At 44.9% G+C, this 14,679-nt stretch overlaps 1 protein-coding gene across 1 annotated transcript in view; it reads right to left on the minus strand.

Moving 5' to 3' along the window:
• LOC134352530 (dermatan-sulfate epimerase-like protein) overlaps positions 1–14,471 on the minus strand; it is a 46,447-nt gene extending 31,976 nt beyond the window's left edge. The window contains exons 1-2 of the mRNA XM_063059796.1: positions 13,887–14,471; positions 6,730–7,178 (exon numbers count right to left, since the gene is read on the minus strand). Coding sequence (XP_062915866.1) covers positions 6,730–7,178; positions 13,887–14,396 — 959 coding nt within the window. The 5' untranslated portion in view covers positions 14,397–14,471. The remainder of the gene's footprint in view (positions 1–6,729; positions 7,179–13,886) is intronic.
• Between the last annotated feature and the right edge of the window lie 208 nt (positions 14,472–14,679).

Here is a 14,679-nt window from a genome sequence, read left to right on the forward strand (position 1 = left end):
AGTATTTTGCATTAGTCTTACTGTGGAAAACAGCAGGAGTACATCAGATATTTGGGACTGTCAAGGGGCAGTAGTGAGTGTAGTTGTCATTACTAAGGAAAAGGTGCTTGGGAAGCTGAAAGGTCTGAATGTTGATAAGTCATTTGAACCAGATGGGCTACACCCTAGGGTTCTGAAAGAGGTAGCTGAACAGTTTGTGGAGGCATTAGTAATGATCTTTCAAGAATCACTGCATTCTGGAATGGTTCCAGAGGACTGGAAAGTGCAAATGTCACTTCAGTCAAAGTTATCAAAGTTCACGACATAAGCCAGTGATATTAAACCTGATTCTGATTCATCCTTCAAGAAGGGAGGGAGGCAGAAGTAAGGAAAATATAGGCCAGTCAGTCTGACTTCAGTGTTTGGAAAGATGTTGGAGTCCGTTATTATGGAGGAGGTTTCAGGGTACTTGGAGGCACATCATAAAGTAGATTGAAGTCAACATGGTTTCCTTAAGGGGAAATCTTACCTGACAAATCTGTTGGAATTCTTTGAAGAAATAACAGGCAGGAAAGACAAAAGAGAATCAGTGGATGTTGTTTACTTGGATTTTCAGAAGGCCTTTGACAAGGTGCCACACATGACATTGCTTAACAATATGAGAGCCCATGGTATTACAGGAAAGATTACCAGCAGAGATGCTATTTGGCCTCATTCTCTCTCATATTCTTTGTTTGGAAATTGTCTCACAACCATTATCTCTGAAACGGAATAGAAAATAGTGCTCTGTCGTACATCTAAAAACACAGTAAGATTGGAGCTAAATTTTTGAAGCAGTTTTCAGCAAGCTAACATTTCTATATCATGTTCCTAGCATATCTACTACATCCCAGAAAGAGGTAGTTCAGCCCAGCAGATCCATTCTGGCTCCGTATTAGAGGAACGATGTATTTCCATTTACATGTCCAATCTCCACAGCCCCAAGGTTTCCTTCCTGTCAAATACCTTTTCCAGCCTCCTTTGATACAGTAAAATTGAATGGGCTCCCTGCACTCCATCACAGCGTTGCAGACACTAACCTCTTGCTCCATAATAAAAAAAATATCCTCTGGTTACTTTTGGTTCTTTTGCTACCAAAGGATAAATGTCTGGTCCATCATTTCAGTGGTGCCTTTGAGATCTCACTGTGCAATAAAGTAGCCATGCTTCGTACAACAGTGGTATCACGATAGTATTCCAATGAAGTAACATAAAGTAAATACAAGTTTTATTTTCTACAATCAGACCCAGACTGGTGATAAACTAATGCGGTACTGCTTGAAGCTGTTACATTTTCATAATTTTATGAAGGAAGGAACATTTGCTCAGTAAGTATCTGGAAAGTGTCCAGGTGCTCTTGTATATGTCAATACTTTATAAGTCCAGTTTCACTCGACAGTATTGCTAGTAAAGCCTCTCCGACAATAAACTTGGAAACCAGTTCAAAGCCCGACTGAAAATGCAATATAAATGCAATTTTTTTGCCAGCACTTGGTGCACACAGCACAGCTCGTGAGGTAAGCTGAAGAAAGTCCCAAATTTATTTTATTTGATTGGAGATGTCTTGATGTTAACTTTAATGAAACAAAGCTTGATACTATATTGAAATATGAAGAGGTTACCAATAGATTTTAAGGAGAGTTAGAGACACAAGGCAATGCAGCTACTGGAGTCCCAAGGAAAAAGCAAGCTCTGCAGCTCAGACAGCATCTGTAGAGGGAAATGGACAGTCAAGGTTTTGTCACAGTCACACTTTATTGATCCCGGGGGAAATTGGTTTTCGTTACAGTTGCACAGAACCATAAGTAGTTAAATAGTAATATGTAAATTATGCCAGTAGATTATGAAATAAGTCCAGGACCAGCCTATCGGCTCAGGGTGTCTGACCCTCCAAGGGAGGAGTTATAAAGTTTGATGGCCACAGGCAGGAATGGCTTCCTATGACGCTCTGTGTTGCATCTCGGAGGAATGAGTCTCTGGCTGAATGTACTCCTGTGCCCAACCAGTACATTATGTAGTGGATGGGAGACATTGACCAAGATGGCATGCAACTTAGACAGCATCCTCTTTTCAGACACCACCGTGAGAGAGTCCAGTTCCATCCCCACAACATCACTGGCCTTACAAATGAGCTTATTGATTCTGCTGGTGTCTGCTACCCTCAGCCTGCTGCCCCAGCACACAACAGCAAACATGATAGCACTGGCCACCACAGACTCGTAGAACATCCTCAGCATCGTCCGGCAGATGTTAAAGGACCTCAGTCTCCTCAGGAAATAGAGACGGCTCTGACCCTTCTTGTAGACAGCCTCAGTGTTCTTAGACCACTGCTAAGACCCTTCATCCAGAACCAGAATGTCAAATGCCCATTACTCTCTACAGATGCTGCCTAACCTGCTGAGTTTCTCAGGCAATTTTTTCTGTTCAGGGAGATTCTGGTAGAATGGGTAGCTAGGGGGCAGATGAAGACCATAAGATGTAGGAGCAGAAGTGGGCCATTCAGCCCATTGAGTCTGCTCTGCCATTCAGTCATGGGCTGATCCAAGTCTTCCATTATTCCCACTCCACTGCTTTCACCCCAGACCCTTTTATGCCCTGGCTAATCAAGAACCTATCTATCTCTGCCTGAAATGCACCCAATGACTTGGCCTCTACAGCCACTCGTGGCAACAAATTCCACAGATTTACCACCCTCTGACTAAAGTAATTTTTCCGCATCTCAGTTCTAAAAGGACGTCCTTCAATCTTGAAGTCATGCCCTCTTGTCCTAGAATCCTCTACCATGGGAAATAACTTTGCCATATCTAATCTGTTCAGGGCTTTTAACATTCGGAATGTTTCTATGAGAACCCCCCTCATTCTCCTGAACTCCAGGGAATACAGCCCAAGAGCTGCCAGACGTTCCTCATACAGTAATCCTTTCATTCCTGGAATCATTCTTGTGAATCTTCTCTGAACTCTTTGCAATGTCAGTATATCCTTTCTAAAATAAGGAACCCAAAACTGCACACAATACTCCAAGTGTGGTCTCACAAGTACCTTATAGAGCCTCAACATTACATCTCTGCTCTTACATTCTATACCTCTAGTAACAAATGCCAACATTTTATTCACCTTCTTCACAACCAACTCAACCTGGACGTTAACCTTAAGGGTATCTTGCACAAGGACTCCCAAGTCCCTTTGCAGCTCTGCATTTTGAATTCTCCTCCCATCTAGATAATAGTCTATTTATTTCTGCCACCAAAGTGCATGACCATACACTTTCCAACATTGTATTTCATTTGCCACTTCTTTACCCATTCCCCTAAACTATCTAAGTCTCTCTGCAGGCTCTCTGTTTCCACAACACTACCCGCTCCTCCACCTATCTTTGTATCATCGGCAAATTCAGCCACAATTTCATTAATACCTTAGTCCAAATCATCAACATGCATCGTAAAAAGCAGCGGTCCCAACAATGACCCCGTGGAACTCCACTGGTAACCGGCAGCCAGAATAGGATCCCTTTATTCCCACTCTGTTTTCTGCCAACCAGCTAATACTCCACCCACGCTAGTAACTTTCCTGTAGTTCCATGGGCTCTTATCTTGCTAAGCAGCCTCATGTGTGGCACCTTGCCAAAGGCCTTCTGAAAATCCAAGTACACCACATCTACTACATCTCCTTTGTCTACCCTGCTCATAATTTCCTCAAAGAATTCCAGTAGGTTTGTCAGACAGGATTTTTCTTTCAGGAAACCATGCTGGCTTTGGCCTATCTTGTCATGTGCCTCCAGGTACTTCGTAATCTCATCCCTAACAGTGAATTCCAACAACTTCCCAACCACTGACGTCAGGCTAACAGGTCTATAGTTTCCTTTCTGTTGCCTCCCACCCTTCTTAAATAGTGGAGTAACATGAAATCTAATGCAGTGAAATGCAAAGTACTTTGGTTGGAACAATATAAAACAAGAGCTTTAACTACAGAACATTTAAGGTAAATAAATACTTCCTCTCTCAGCCACACACTGCCTTCTCCTTATTCTGAGACTGTGACCTTTGTTTCCAGACAAGGGGGAAAACAAGAAGAGCCAGTCATTACGAAAGTGATAGATTCTGGACTTTATAAATAAACACGGAATAGAGAAGCAAGGAAGTCATGAAGAATCTTTGTAACTCACTGGTTTGGCCACAAATGGAGCATTTTGTGCAGTTCTGGCTGAAAGGTTTTAGCAAAGACCAAAGGCTCTGGAGAAGATGTAAAAGAAATTGACCCAAAAATATCCAGGAATTTTAGCCGTGTGGATTTCTGATGGTACTGAAGTGTACAGGAGTGAAATACAGTAAATTAGCTGAGTGAGTGATATTGCAACAACAAACTTGAATTCAACATCAGTAAGACCAAGAATTAAGGACTTCAGGAAGGGAAAGTAGAGAGAATACATACCTGTCCTCATTGAGGGATAAGCAATGGAAAGGGTGAGCAGCTTCAAGTTCTTGGGATTCAACAAATCAAAAGATTTACTATGGGCCAAATATATTGATGCAATTATGAAAAAAGCACACCAGCGGCTATTTTTCATTAAGAGTTTGAGGAGAATTGGTATGTTACCAGAGACTCTACAGAATTTCTTTAGATGTACTATGGAGAGTATTCTGACTAGTATGGATGTGGCAGTGCAGAGGATCAGAAAAAGCTGCGGAGGGTCATAAACTCAGCCAGATTCATCATGTGCATTAGTCTCCCCACCACCAAGAACATCTTTAATAGGCGATATCTGAAAAAGGTGGCATCCATTATTAAGTACCCTCACCACCCAGGACATGCCCTCTTCTCCTTACTATCAGCAGGAAGGAAGTACAGGAGACTGAAGACACACACTCAACATTTTAGGAACAGCTTTTTCCCCTCTGCCATCGTATTTCTGAACAAGCCATGAACCCATGGACACTACCTCAATTTTTGTTCTATTTTTGCAGAGCTTATTTATTTTTAAATATATTTATTTTTGTAACTTGCAGTATTTTTTATGTATTACACTGTACTGCTGCTGAAAACAATACATTTCATATGTTAATGATAATAAACGTGATTCTGATTCTGACCAGAGAAGCTGATTGTAGTTACTCGATTATTACAATTATATGCAAGTCAGACCATCCAGAATATGATGTCACAGAAGGATAAAAAGATCAGCCCCACTACCCATCAACTTACTGAGCTGAAGCTCTGTAATGTCATCTCTTTCATGTGGCAAACTGACATGGTCTTTTTGATTCCTTTGCCATCTATCCTATGCTGAGGGGCAATTACAGTGGCCAGTTAGCCACACACACACACACACACACCCCCCAGTGGGAAGTGAGGAGAAACTGCACCAACCAGAGCAAACCCATGCACTCACAGGGAGAATGCACAAGATTTCACTTAAGCACCACCTAACCAAAACACCTGGAAGTCTGTAGTAGTTGAGAGACAACAGTGATAACTGTCGTATCACTACACTGCGCTGAGCCTTGGAACTAAGGAGGCTCTGAGAGGACCCAATACAGGTAATAAGATTGAGAAGTGAATTAATGAAGTCATAGGTTTATACAACATGGAAACCGTCCCTCTGGCCCAACTCATCCATGCCAACCAAGATGTCTACCTGAACTAGTCCCATTTGTTCGTTATTGTCCCACTTTCCTCTAAACTTTTCCTACCTGTACAGTCCAATCGAGTGGAAAATGACACAAAACACCAATTTGGGTCTCACCAATGATGTATAATCCCATTGTGGGGAAAATGACAACAAATTTCCCCTCTGGTTGGATGAGACTAGAACTATAGTTCATAGTTCATAGATATAGGACAAAGGTGAACCATTTATGAGGAATCTAGGTAGGATCTTCTTCACTCCATGTAAAGAATGCGTGTGGAATGAGCAGCCAGCTGACGCAAGTTCACTTGCAACATTTAGAGAAGTTTGGCTAGGTACATGGATTAGAAGGGAATGGAGGGTTATGGTCCGCGTACAGGTAGATAGGACTAGGCAGAAGATCAGGTTGGCATGAACTAGATGGTTCAAAGGGTCAGTTTTTGTGCTGTAGTCATTTATGACTATATGACTCTAAGAAGGGAAAGATGGCAAGGTGAATATCTTAATTAGTGTCCAATTTTATTCTGTTGTTTTCCCAGCTCTATCCTTTTGTTCAGCCACAGTGAAGCTGGACATCAATAACATTCCACTGCCCAAACACCCATTCATGTAAGCAACATACCAAGCACTGGAGGAACAGCAGATAAAGCAGCATCTGTGGAGGGAAATGGACAGTCAATGTTTCAGATTGAGACTCCTCAGCTAAATACATGTGATAGTGACCAAATTATCCAATCAAGAGTCTCAGCCTGAAATGTCGAATTTTTGTTTCCCTCCAGACACTTCCCAACTTGCTGAACTTCTCCAGCGCTTTGTATGTTGTTCTACGATTCAGCATCAGTAGTCCCCCGTGCATCCATCCAGCTGATCTTGCCAAATCCATTATTTCCCAATATCATCTTCCCCTTCCCGATCCCCGCACGGCATGAAGTCACAAGAATTGCTGCTGAACCCACTTGCCCATCATGCCGCTGCAGTGTTACAGAACACGACGGTTGAATCACAATGTCTACTGCACCTGTTACCCCATCACACCACGCTCCTGACTTAAGACTCGCCTTTAAGAAGTGATTACAAAGGTCACAAACCTGTCCAGGAAAACAAGCTGGCTCTCTGGCCCATAGAACCAGTTGTAGTTAGAGTCGGCGATGCCAACACTCCGCTGGAAGCCGGGCAGCAACGTGGCATAGTAAAACCAGAAGTGTTGCTTCAGCCAGGGGTTGCCAGTGTGGTTCAGGTTGAAGTGCCGCAGGGCCAAGAAGATGTACTGTGTGATGGACTTGGAAGTGTAGCTGCCGTAAGCCACCCCTTCATCCAGCGACCCATCTACCACGTGGCTCAGGAGGAAGAGAGTCTTCTCCATGATGTCAATAGCGAACTGCTTGCAGAGCAAGGCTGCCTGCGTCTGGTGGGGAGTGAGCACCAAGGCTCCGGTCAGCAGGGCTAGAACATTGGTGGCCTGATGGTTGTGGAGGAAGTGCTTGCCCCATGCCCGGTACTTGGAGAACTCATAGAGCTCCATAGTGACGTTGTTGACCTTAAAAAAACAAACATGGAACAGGCAATCGTAAACACACGAGACACTCCAAATGCTGGAAATTTAGAACAACAAACACAAAATGCTAGACGAACTCAGCAGGTTGGGTTGTATTTATGGAAGTGAATAAACAGTCAACGTTTCGAGCTGAGACACTTCTTCAGGACTGGAAAAGAAAGGGGAAAACGGTGGGGGCGGGGAGGGCAGGAGGACAAGCTTGAAGGTGATAGGTGAAGCCAGGTGGGTGGGGGGCATAAAACATAGGAGCCTAATTAGGTCACTCGGCCCATTGAGTTCTGTTCCACCATTCCATCATGGTTGATTCATTATCCCTTTCAATCCCATTCTCCTGCATTCTCCCAGTGACCATTGACGCCCTGTCTAATCAAGAACCTATCAACCACCACTTTAAACATACTCAATGACATAGCCTCCACAGCCACCTGTGGCAATTCCTTCTTATTTCTGTTTTAAATTAACATCCCTCTATCCTGAGGCTTTGCGTTCAGGTCCTAGACTCATCCACTATACTCCCAACCTTTTTATGTCATGGACCAATTCCATTAAGCAAGGGGTCCATGGACTATAGGAAACATCCTCCCCACACCCATCCTATTCAGATCTTTCAATATCTGATAGGTTTCAATGAGATCCCCCTTCATTCTTCTAAACTCCAGCAAACACAGGCCCAGAGCCATCAAACACTCCTCATATGTTAATACTTTCATTCCCAGAATCATACTCATGAACCTCCTATGCAAGCACAACCTTTCTTAGATAAGGGGCCCAGAACTGCTCACAGTACTCAGTGCAGTCTAATGCCTCATAAAGCCTCAGCATTACATCCTTGCTTTAATATCCTAGTCCTCTTGAAATGAATGTTATCATTGCATTTGCCTTCCTAACAACTGACTCAACCCGTAAGTTAAACTTCAGGGAATCCTGTACAGGGATCCAAGTCATTTTGCTCCTCTGACTTTTGCTTTTCTCCCCGTTTAGAAAATCGTCTACCCCTTTAGTCCTTCTACCAATGTGCATTATCTATGCTATATTCCCTATGTTATATTCCATCTGCCACTTCTTTGCCCATTCTCCCAATCTGTCTAAGTTCTTCTCCAGACTTCCTGCTTCCTCAAAACCACTTGACCCTCCACCTATCTTTGCATCATCTACTTGGCCACAAATCAATCAATTCCATCATCCAAAACATTAACATACTATACAACATGAAAGGAAGCAGTCCCAACATCAACTCCAGTGGAAAACCACTAGTCACTGGCAGCTAACCAGAAAAGTCCCTCTTTATTCTCACACTTTGCCTCCTGCCAATCAGCTGATCTTCTATCCTTGCTGGTGTTTTCCTTTCCATACCATTGGTTCTTATCTTGTTGGGCTGCCTCATGTGTGGGACATTGCCAAAGGCCATCTGAAAATCCAAGTAAAAAACATCCACTGACTCTCCTTTTGCCTGTTATTTCCTCAAAGAATTCCAACAGATTTGCCAGAAAGATTTCCCTTAAGGAACCCATGCTGGCTTTGGCCTATTTTATCATGTGCCTCCAAGTACCCCGAAACCTCATTCTTATTATGGACTCCAACATCTTCCCAACCAGTCAAGCTAACTGGTCTATAGTTTTCTTTCTTCTGCCTCCCACCCTTCTTAAAGAGTGGAGTGACATTTGCAATTTTCTGGTCCTCCAGAACCATTCCAGGATCTTGTGGTCCTTGAAATATCATTACTGATGCCTCCACACTCTCTTCAGCTACCTCTTTCAGGACCTGGGGTGTAAGATCATATGGTCCAGTTGACTTAACTACCCAATTTTTAGCTTCCCAAGCACTTTCTCCCTAGTGTAGCAACTAAGCTAACTTCCGCTCCCTGACACCCTCGAACTTCCGGCATACTGCTAATGTCTTCCACAGTGAAAACTGATGCATAATACTTATTACATTCATTTGCCATTTCTTTGCACCCCCCACCCCCATTACTTCCTATCCAATGTCAATGTCCTATCCGGTCCAATATTGATTCTCAGCTCTCTTCTACTCTTTACATAATTGAAAAAAACTATTGATGTCCTCTTTTATATTATTGGCCTGCTTACCTCCATATTTCTTTTCTCTCCTTATGGTTTTTGAAAAGCTTCCCAATCCTCTAACACCCCACTAATTTTTATTCTATTATATGCCCCTCCTTTACTTTTATGCTCTCTTTGACTTCTCTTGTCAGCCACGATTGCCTAATCTCCCTTTAGAAAACATTTTTGGAATACATCTTTGGAATGAATCTTTCCTATGCTTTCTGAATTGCTCCCAGAAACTGCAACCATTGTTGTTCTGCCATCACCCCTGTTAGTGTCCCTTACAGTCAACTTCGTCCAACTCTTCTCTTGTGCCTCTGTAATTACCTTGACTCCACATGAAGTATTGATACTCCTGACTTTATCTTCTCCCTCTCGAACTGCAGGGTTAATTATACCACATAATGATCACTGCCTCCTAACGGTTCTTTTACCTTAAGCTGCCTTTCCCCTAGTGGGCTCAACCTCAGGCTACTCTAGGCATTCTATAAATTCCCTCTCTTGGTATCCAGCACCAACCTAATTCTCCCAATCTACCTGCATATTGAAATCCCCATGACTATCGCAACATTACCCTTTTGATGGGGTTCTCTTAACTTCTGTTGTAATTTGTATCCCATATCCTGGCTACAAATTGGAGGCTGGTATACAACTCCCAACAGGGTCTCTTTATCCTTGCAGTTTCTTAACTCTACCCACAAAGATTCTACATCTTCCGATCTTATGTCATCTCTTTCTAAGGACTTGATTTCATTTTTTACCAACAGAGTCACCCCACCCCAATCTGACAACCTGCCTATCTTTTCCATACAAGATGTATCCTTGGATGTTAAGCTCCAAACTTTGATTTTTCAACCATGACTCAGTGATGCTTGCAACATTATACCTGCCAATCTCTAGTTGCGCTTCAAAATCATCTGCCTTATTCCATATACTGCATGCTTTCAAATATAACAGCTTCAGTCCAGTGTTCAGTCCTCACAGTCTCACTACTCATTGCATCTACTTGTATAACAATTGCCCTTTCCTCAGCTCTATTGCTCCATTTCCCATCTCCCTGTCAAATTAGTTTAAACCCTCCCCATTAACTCTAGCAAACATACCCACAAGGGTACTGGTCCCCTTAGGTTCCTGCCCTTTTCGTAAAGATCACACCTTCTCCAGAAGAGATCTCAATGATCTGAAGACCTGCCTTCTGCACCAATCCATCAGCCACGCATTCATCCGCCAAATCCTATCCTTGCCCTCACTGGCACATGGAAGCAATCCAGAGACTATTACCCTGGAGGTCGTGCTTTTCAGCTTTCTACTTAACTCCCTACATTCTTTCATCAGGAACTCCTCTCTTTTCTTACCTTTGTTGGAGTAAGAAGCTGGGAGGTGATAAATTGAAAAGGCAAAGGGCTGGAAAAGAACGGATCTGTTAGGAAATGAGAGGGGGTCATGGGAATAAAGGAAGGAGGAGGGGCACCAGGGGGAGGTGATACACAGGTGAGGAGAAGAGGAAAGAAGGCAGAGTGGGGAAAATGAAGGAGCAGGTAGGGGAAGGGAAAAAAAAGTTACCAGAAGTTGAATACATAAATATTAACGTCATCATGTTGGAGACCACCTAGATGGAATATGAGATGTTGCTCCTGAGAGTGGCCTCATTGTGGCCGAAGGAAACTGACATGTTGGAAGGGAAATGGGGATATGAATTGAAATGGTTCTCCATCAGGAAATACCACATTTTGCAGATGGAGCTGAGGTGCTCCACAAAGCAGTCTGCCAATCTACGTCAGGTCGCACCAATGTAGAGGAGACTGCACTGGGAGCGCCAAGTACAGTGGACAGCCCCATTGATGCTGCCTTCCCCAGCACCTCCTCCATTTTCCAAACATCCGCACTCACCACATCTTCCTCCACCTTAAGAGGGTTAGAGTTCCTCCTGTCTTCATCTACCACCCCATGAACCTCCACATCCAACACAGCATTCTCCACAATTTCCACCATGTGCAATGGGACCCTACCACCAGACACATCTTTACCTTCTGCCCAGATTACTCTCTCCATGATTTCCTTGTCCATTCATCCCTCCCCACCAATCTCCCTATAAGCAGCAGATGTGCTACACGTGCCCATTCACCTCCTCGCTCACCTCCATTTAGGTCAAACAGTCCTCTCAGGTGAGGCAACACTTCACATGTGAATCTGTTGGGGGTTGTCTACTGTATCCAGTTCTCCTGATAGAGCCTCCTTTATATTGGTAAGACCTGACGTAGACTGGGGACTGCTTTGATGAGCACCTTCACTCCATCCACAAAAAGCAGAATTTCTCGGTGGACAACCACTTCAATTCCTATCCCTATTCCTAATCCGACATATCGGTCCATGGCCTCCTCCTTCAGCAATGATGAAGCCTCACCCAGGTTGGAGGAGCAACATCTCATTCTCTGTCTGGGTTGCCTCCAACCTGATGGCAGGAACATTGATTTCTTCCCCTCCCCCTTCTTCATTTCCCCAGTCTGGCCTCTTACATCTTCTCCTCACCTGTCTATCACCTCTTTCTGATGCCCTTCCCCTTCTCTTTCTTCCATGAACCACTATCCTCTCCTATCAGATCCTTTCTTCTCCAGCCCTTTGCCTTTTCTACTTGTCACCTCCCAGCTTCCGACTTCATGCCCCCTCCTCCACCCCTGCCTTCACTGATCACCTTTCAGCTTGTCTTCCTCCCCCTCCCGCCAGCTTCTTATTCTTTCCAGTCCTGATGAAGCGTCTCGGCCCGAAACAGCGACTGTTTATTCATTTCCATAGATGCTGCCTGGCCAGCTGAGTTCCTCCAGCATTGTGCGTGTGTTGCTAAACATAGAACAGGGACATTTCCTTCAGTCAATGATGGCTGCAGTAAAGTTAGTGCTAAATTAAACTAAAGCCATCTGCCTGGGCACATGATCCATATCTCTCTATTCCCTTTATATTCATGTACCTATCTAAGAGACTTCCAGATGACAGTCTCATATCTTCTTCCATCACCAGCCCCGGCTGTGCATCCCAGGCACCCATGCACAGAAAACCTGCCCTGCACATCTCGCAGAGTCACACAGCATGGAAAGCGGAATGTTGGCCCAACATGTCCATGCCAGCCTACGCTACTCCCACTGGCCCACGTTTGACCCATCTCCCTCTAAGCCTTTCCTATTGATGTGTTGATGAAAGTTATTGTGCCAAACACCTTCTTCACCAGCCCAGCTACCCGTGGTACCACTTTAATCTTTCCTCCTCTCACCTTAAATGCCTGTCCTGTGGTGTTTGATGTTCCTAAACTGGGGAACAAGATTCTGATTGTCTACCTTATTGCTGTCTCTCATTTTTTAATAAAAGCTCTGTCAGGCCTCATGCAAACCAATCTCCCCTCCACTGATTCTGTCTACAGTTCCCCCACCTCAAGAAAGCAGCCACCATAATCAAAGAACACTCCCACCCCAGTCGTTCTCTCTTCTCCCTGCTATTGGGTAAAAGATGCAAAAGCCCAAAAATATGAATCACCAAACCCAACAACAGCTTTTATCCTGTTATAAACTGACTCCTCACATGATACAAGACAAGCTATTGATCTCCTCGTTTAACTAGTCATGGTTCTTGCATTTTATTTGTCTATCTTCACTGCATTGCACTTTCTCCGTAACCCCAACCTATTTTCTGCACGATTCTGCAGATGCTGGAAATCCAGAGCAACACACACAAAATACTGGAGGAAGTCCGCAGTTCCGGCAGCATCTATGGAAATGAATAAACAGTCGATGTTTCAGCCAACATCCTACATCAGGACATTCTGATTTCTTATGTCTAGAATGATTCATCCTGGGTGACATGCAAATCAAAAGTTTTTCCACTCTATCTGTGACAATAGTAAACAATACCATCTTGCCCAGCACATCAGAGGGTCCCAAGTTTAAGGGGAAGGAAGGTGAGGGGCAGCATTTTTACCTGGAGGTGATCTGTATATGGAAGAAGCTGCCAGGGGAAATGGTTGTGGCAGATGCATTAACATTTAATCAATACTTGACCAGGTACAGTATTTCGATAATAAAAGTCTATGTGGATATGAGCCAAACATGAGCATATAGGACTGGCTTAAGCAGGCATTTTGATCGGCATGGACCAGTTAGGTCAAATGTTAGTTTCCGTGCTGTGTGACTCTATCCAGGACATGCCCTCTATTTAATACTGCCAACAGAGTTTAAAAACCCACCTTTAACAATTCAGAAACAGCTTCTTCCCCTCCACCATCAGATTTGTGAATGGCCCATCACCCTCTGAACAGTACTTAGCTATTCCTTTTTTTCACTTGTCATTTATCTTTAGCATTTATAGTAAGTTTAGTGTCTCTGCACTGTACTACTACCAACATCACCGCACTTCACCTCAAATAAACTAGTGATAAGAAATCTGATTCTGATTTCATCTCCTCCCTCCCCCTCACCTTAAAGGCATGACCTCTTGCCCTCCGGTATTTGATACTTCCGCCCTGGGGGTGATTCTGACAGTCTACCCTCCCTCTGCCTCATGAACCTCCGTCTTGGATGCAGACGGGACACTCAGGCACTCGGCCCCATATTGTCCAGACAGAATCCCAAGTGTGACTTACCTTCTGCATGTAGTTCTGTCTCCTGTCTTCGTCCAGGACGGAGTAGAGGAAGTCCAGAGCAGTTGCAAACCCGCTGAGGGAGTGGGCCACCGGTACCTCATCGTTTGGGGCGGCCCGCACCTGCCAGCTGGGGTAAGAGGCCATTCGGTCCAGGTAGGTCAGAGCAAATTCTAGCGCGGCGGCGTCCTCGGGGAAGAGCAGGCAGTAGAGGGAGAGGACTCCCAGGTTGTTGCCGTACACCTCGTTCCACTTGGCTGAGAAGCTGGCGTGGTCTGGCGGAGGCAGGTAGAGGCCGGGCTTGGCCAGCATGGTCTTCACGGCTGCCCGGACAGCGCGGCTGATGGAGGAGTGGCTGCCCCGCGCCTTCTGCCGTAGGCTCCGCACGTCCCGCGCCTCGAAGTACAACAGAGGGTGGGCGGACGGCTGGCCGTCTCCGCTCCGCTGTCCGCTCGCCGCCCCGGCCAGGCTGAGAGCGGCGGCCAGGAGCAGGAAGAGGGTAGCTTGAGCCATGTCCCGAGGAGAGGGGGCCCCCGGCCAGAGCACCGGTACTACGCGTAAACTTTGGCAGCAGATCCTAGGACCCTGTGCTCCTTAACCCTCTCCCCCCCCCTTCTCCCCTCTCTCCCCCCCTTCTCCCCTCTCTCCCCCCCTTCTCCCCTCTCTCCCCCCCTTCTCCCCTCTCTCCTCTCTCCACTTCCTCCGCTCTTTTTCTCTCAACCTCTCTCAATCTGTCTGTCCCTCCTTCCTCCAGCTGTGTGTCCTTCGCTCTCTCCTCCTATCTATCTCTGCCGCC

Source organism: Mobula hypostoma, chromosome 1, assembly GCF_963921235.1.
Source record: "Mobula hypostoma chromosome 1, sMobHyp1.1, whole genome shotgun sequence".
Classification (NCBI taxonomy): Eukaryota; Metazoa; Chordata; class Chondrichthyes; order Myliobatiformes; family Myliobatidae; genus Mobula; species Mobula hypostoma.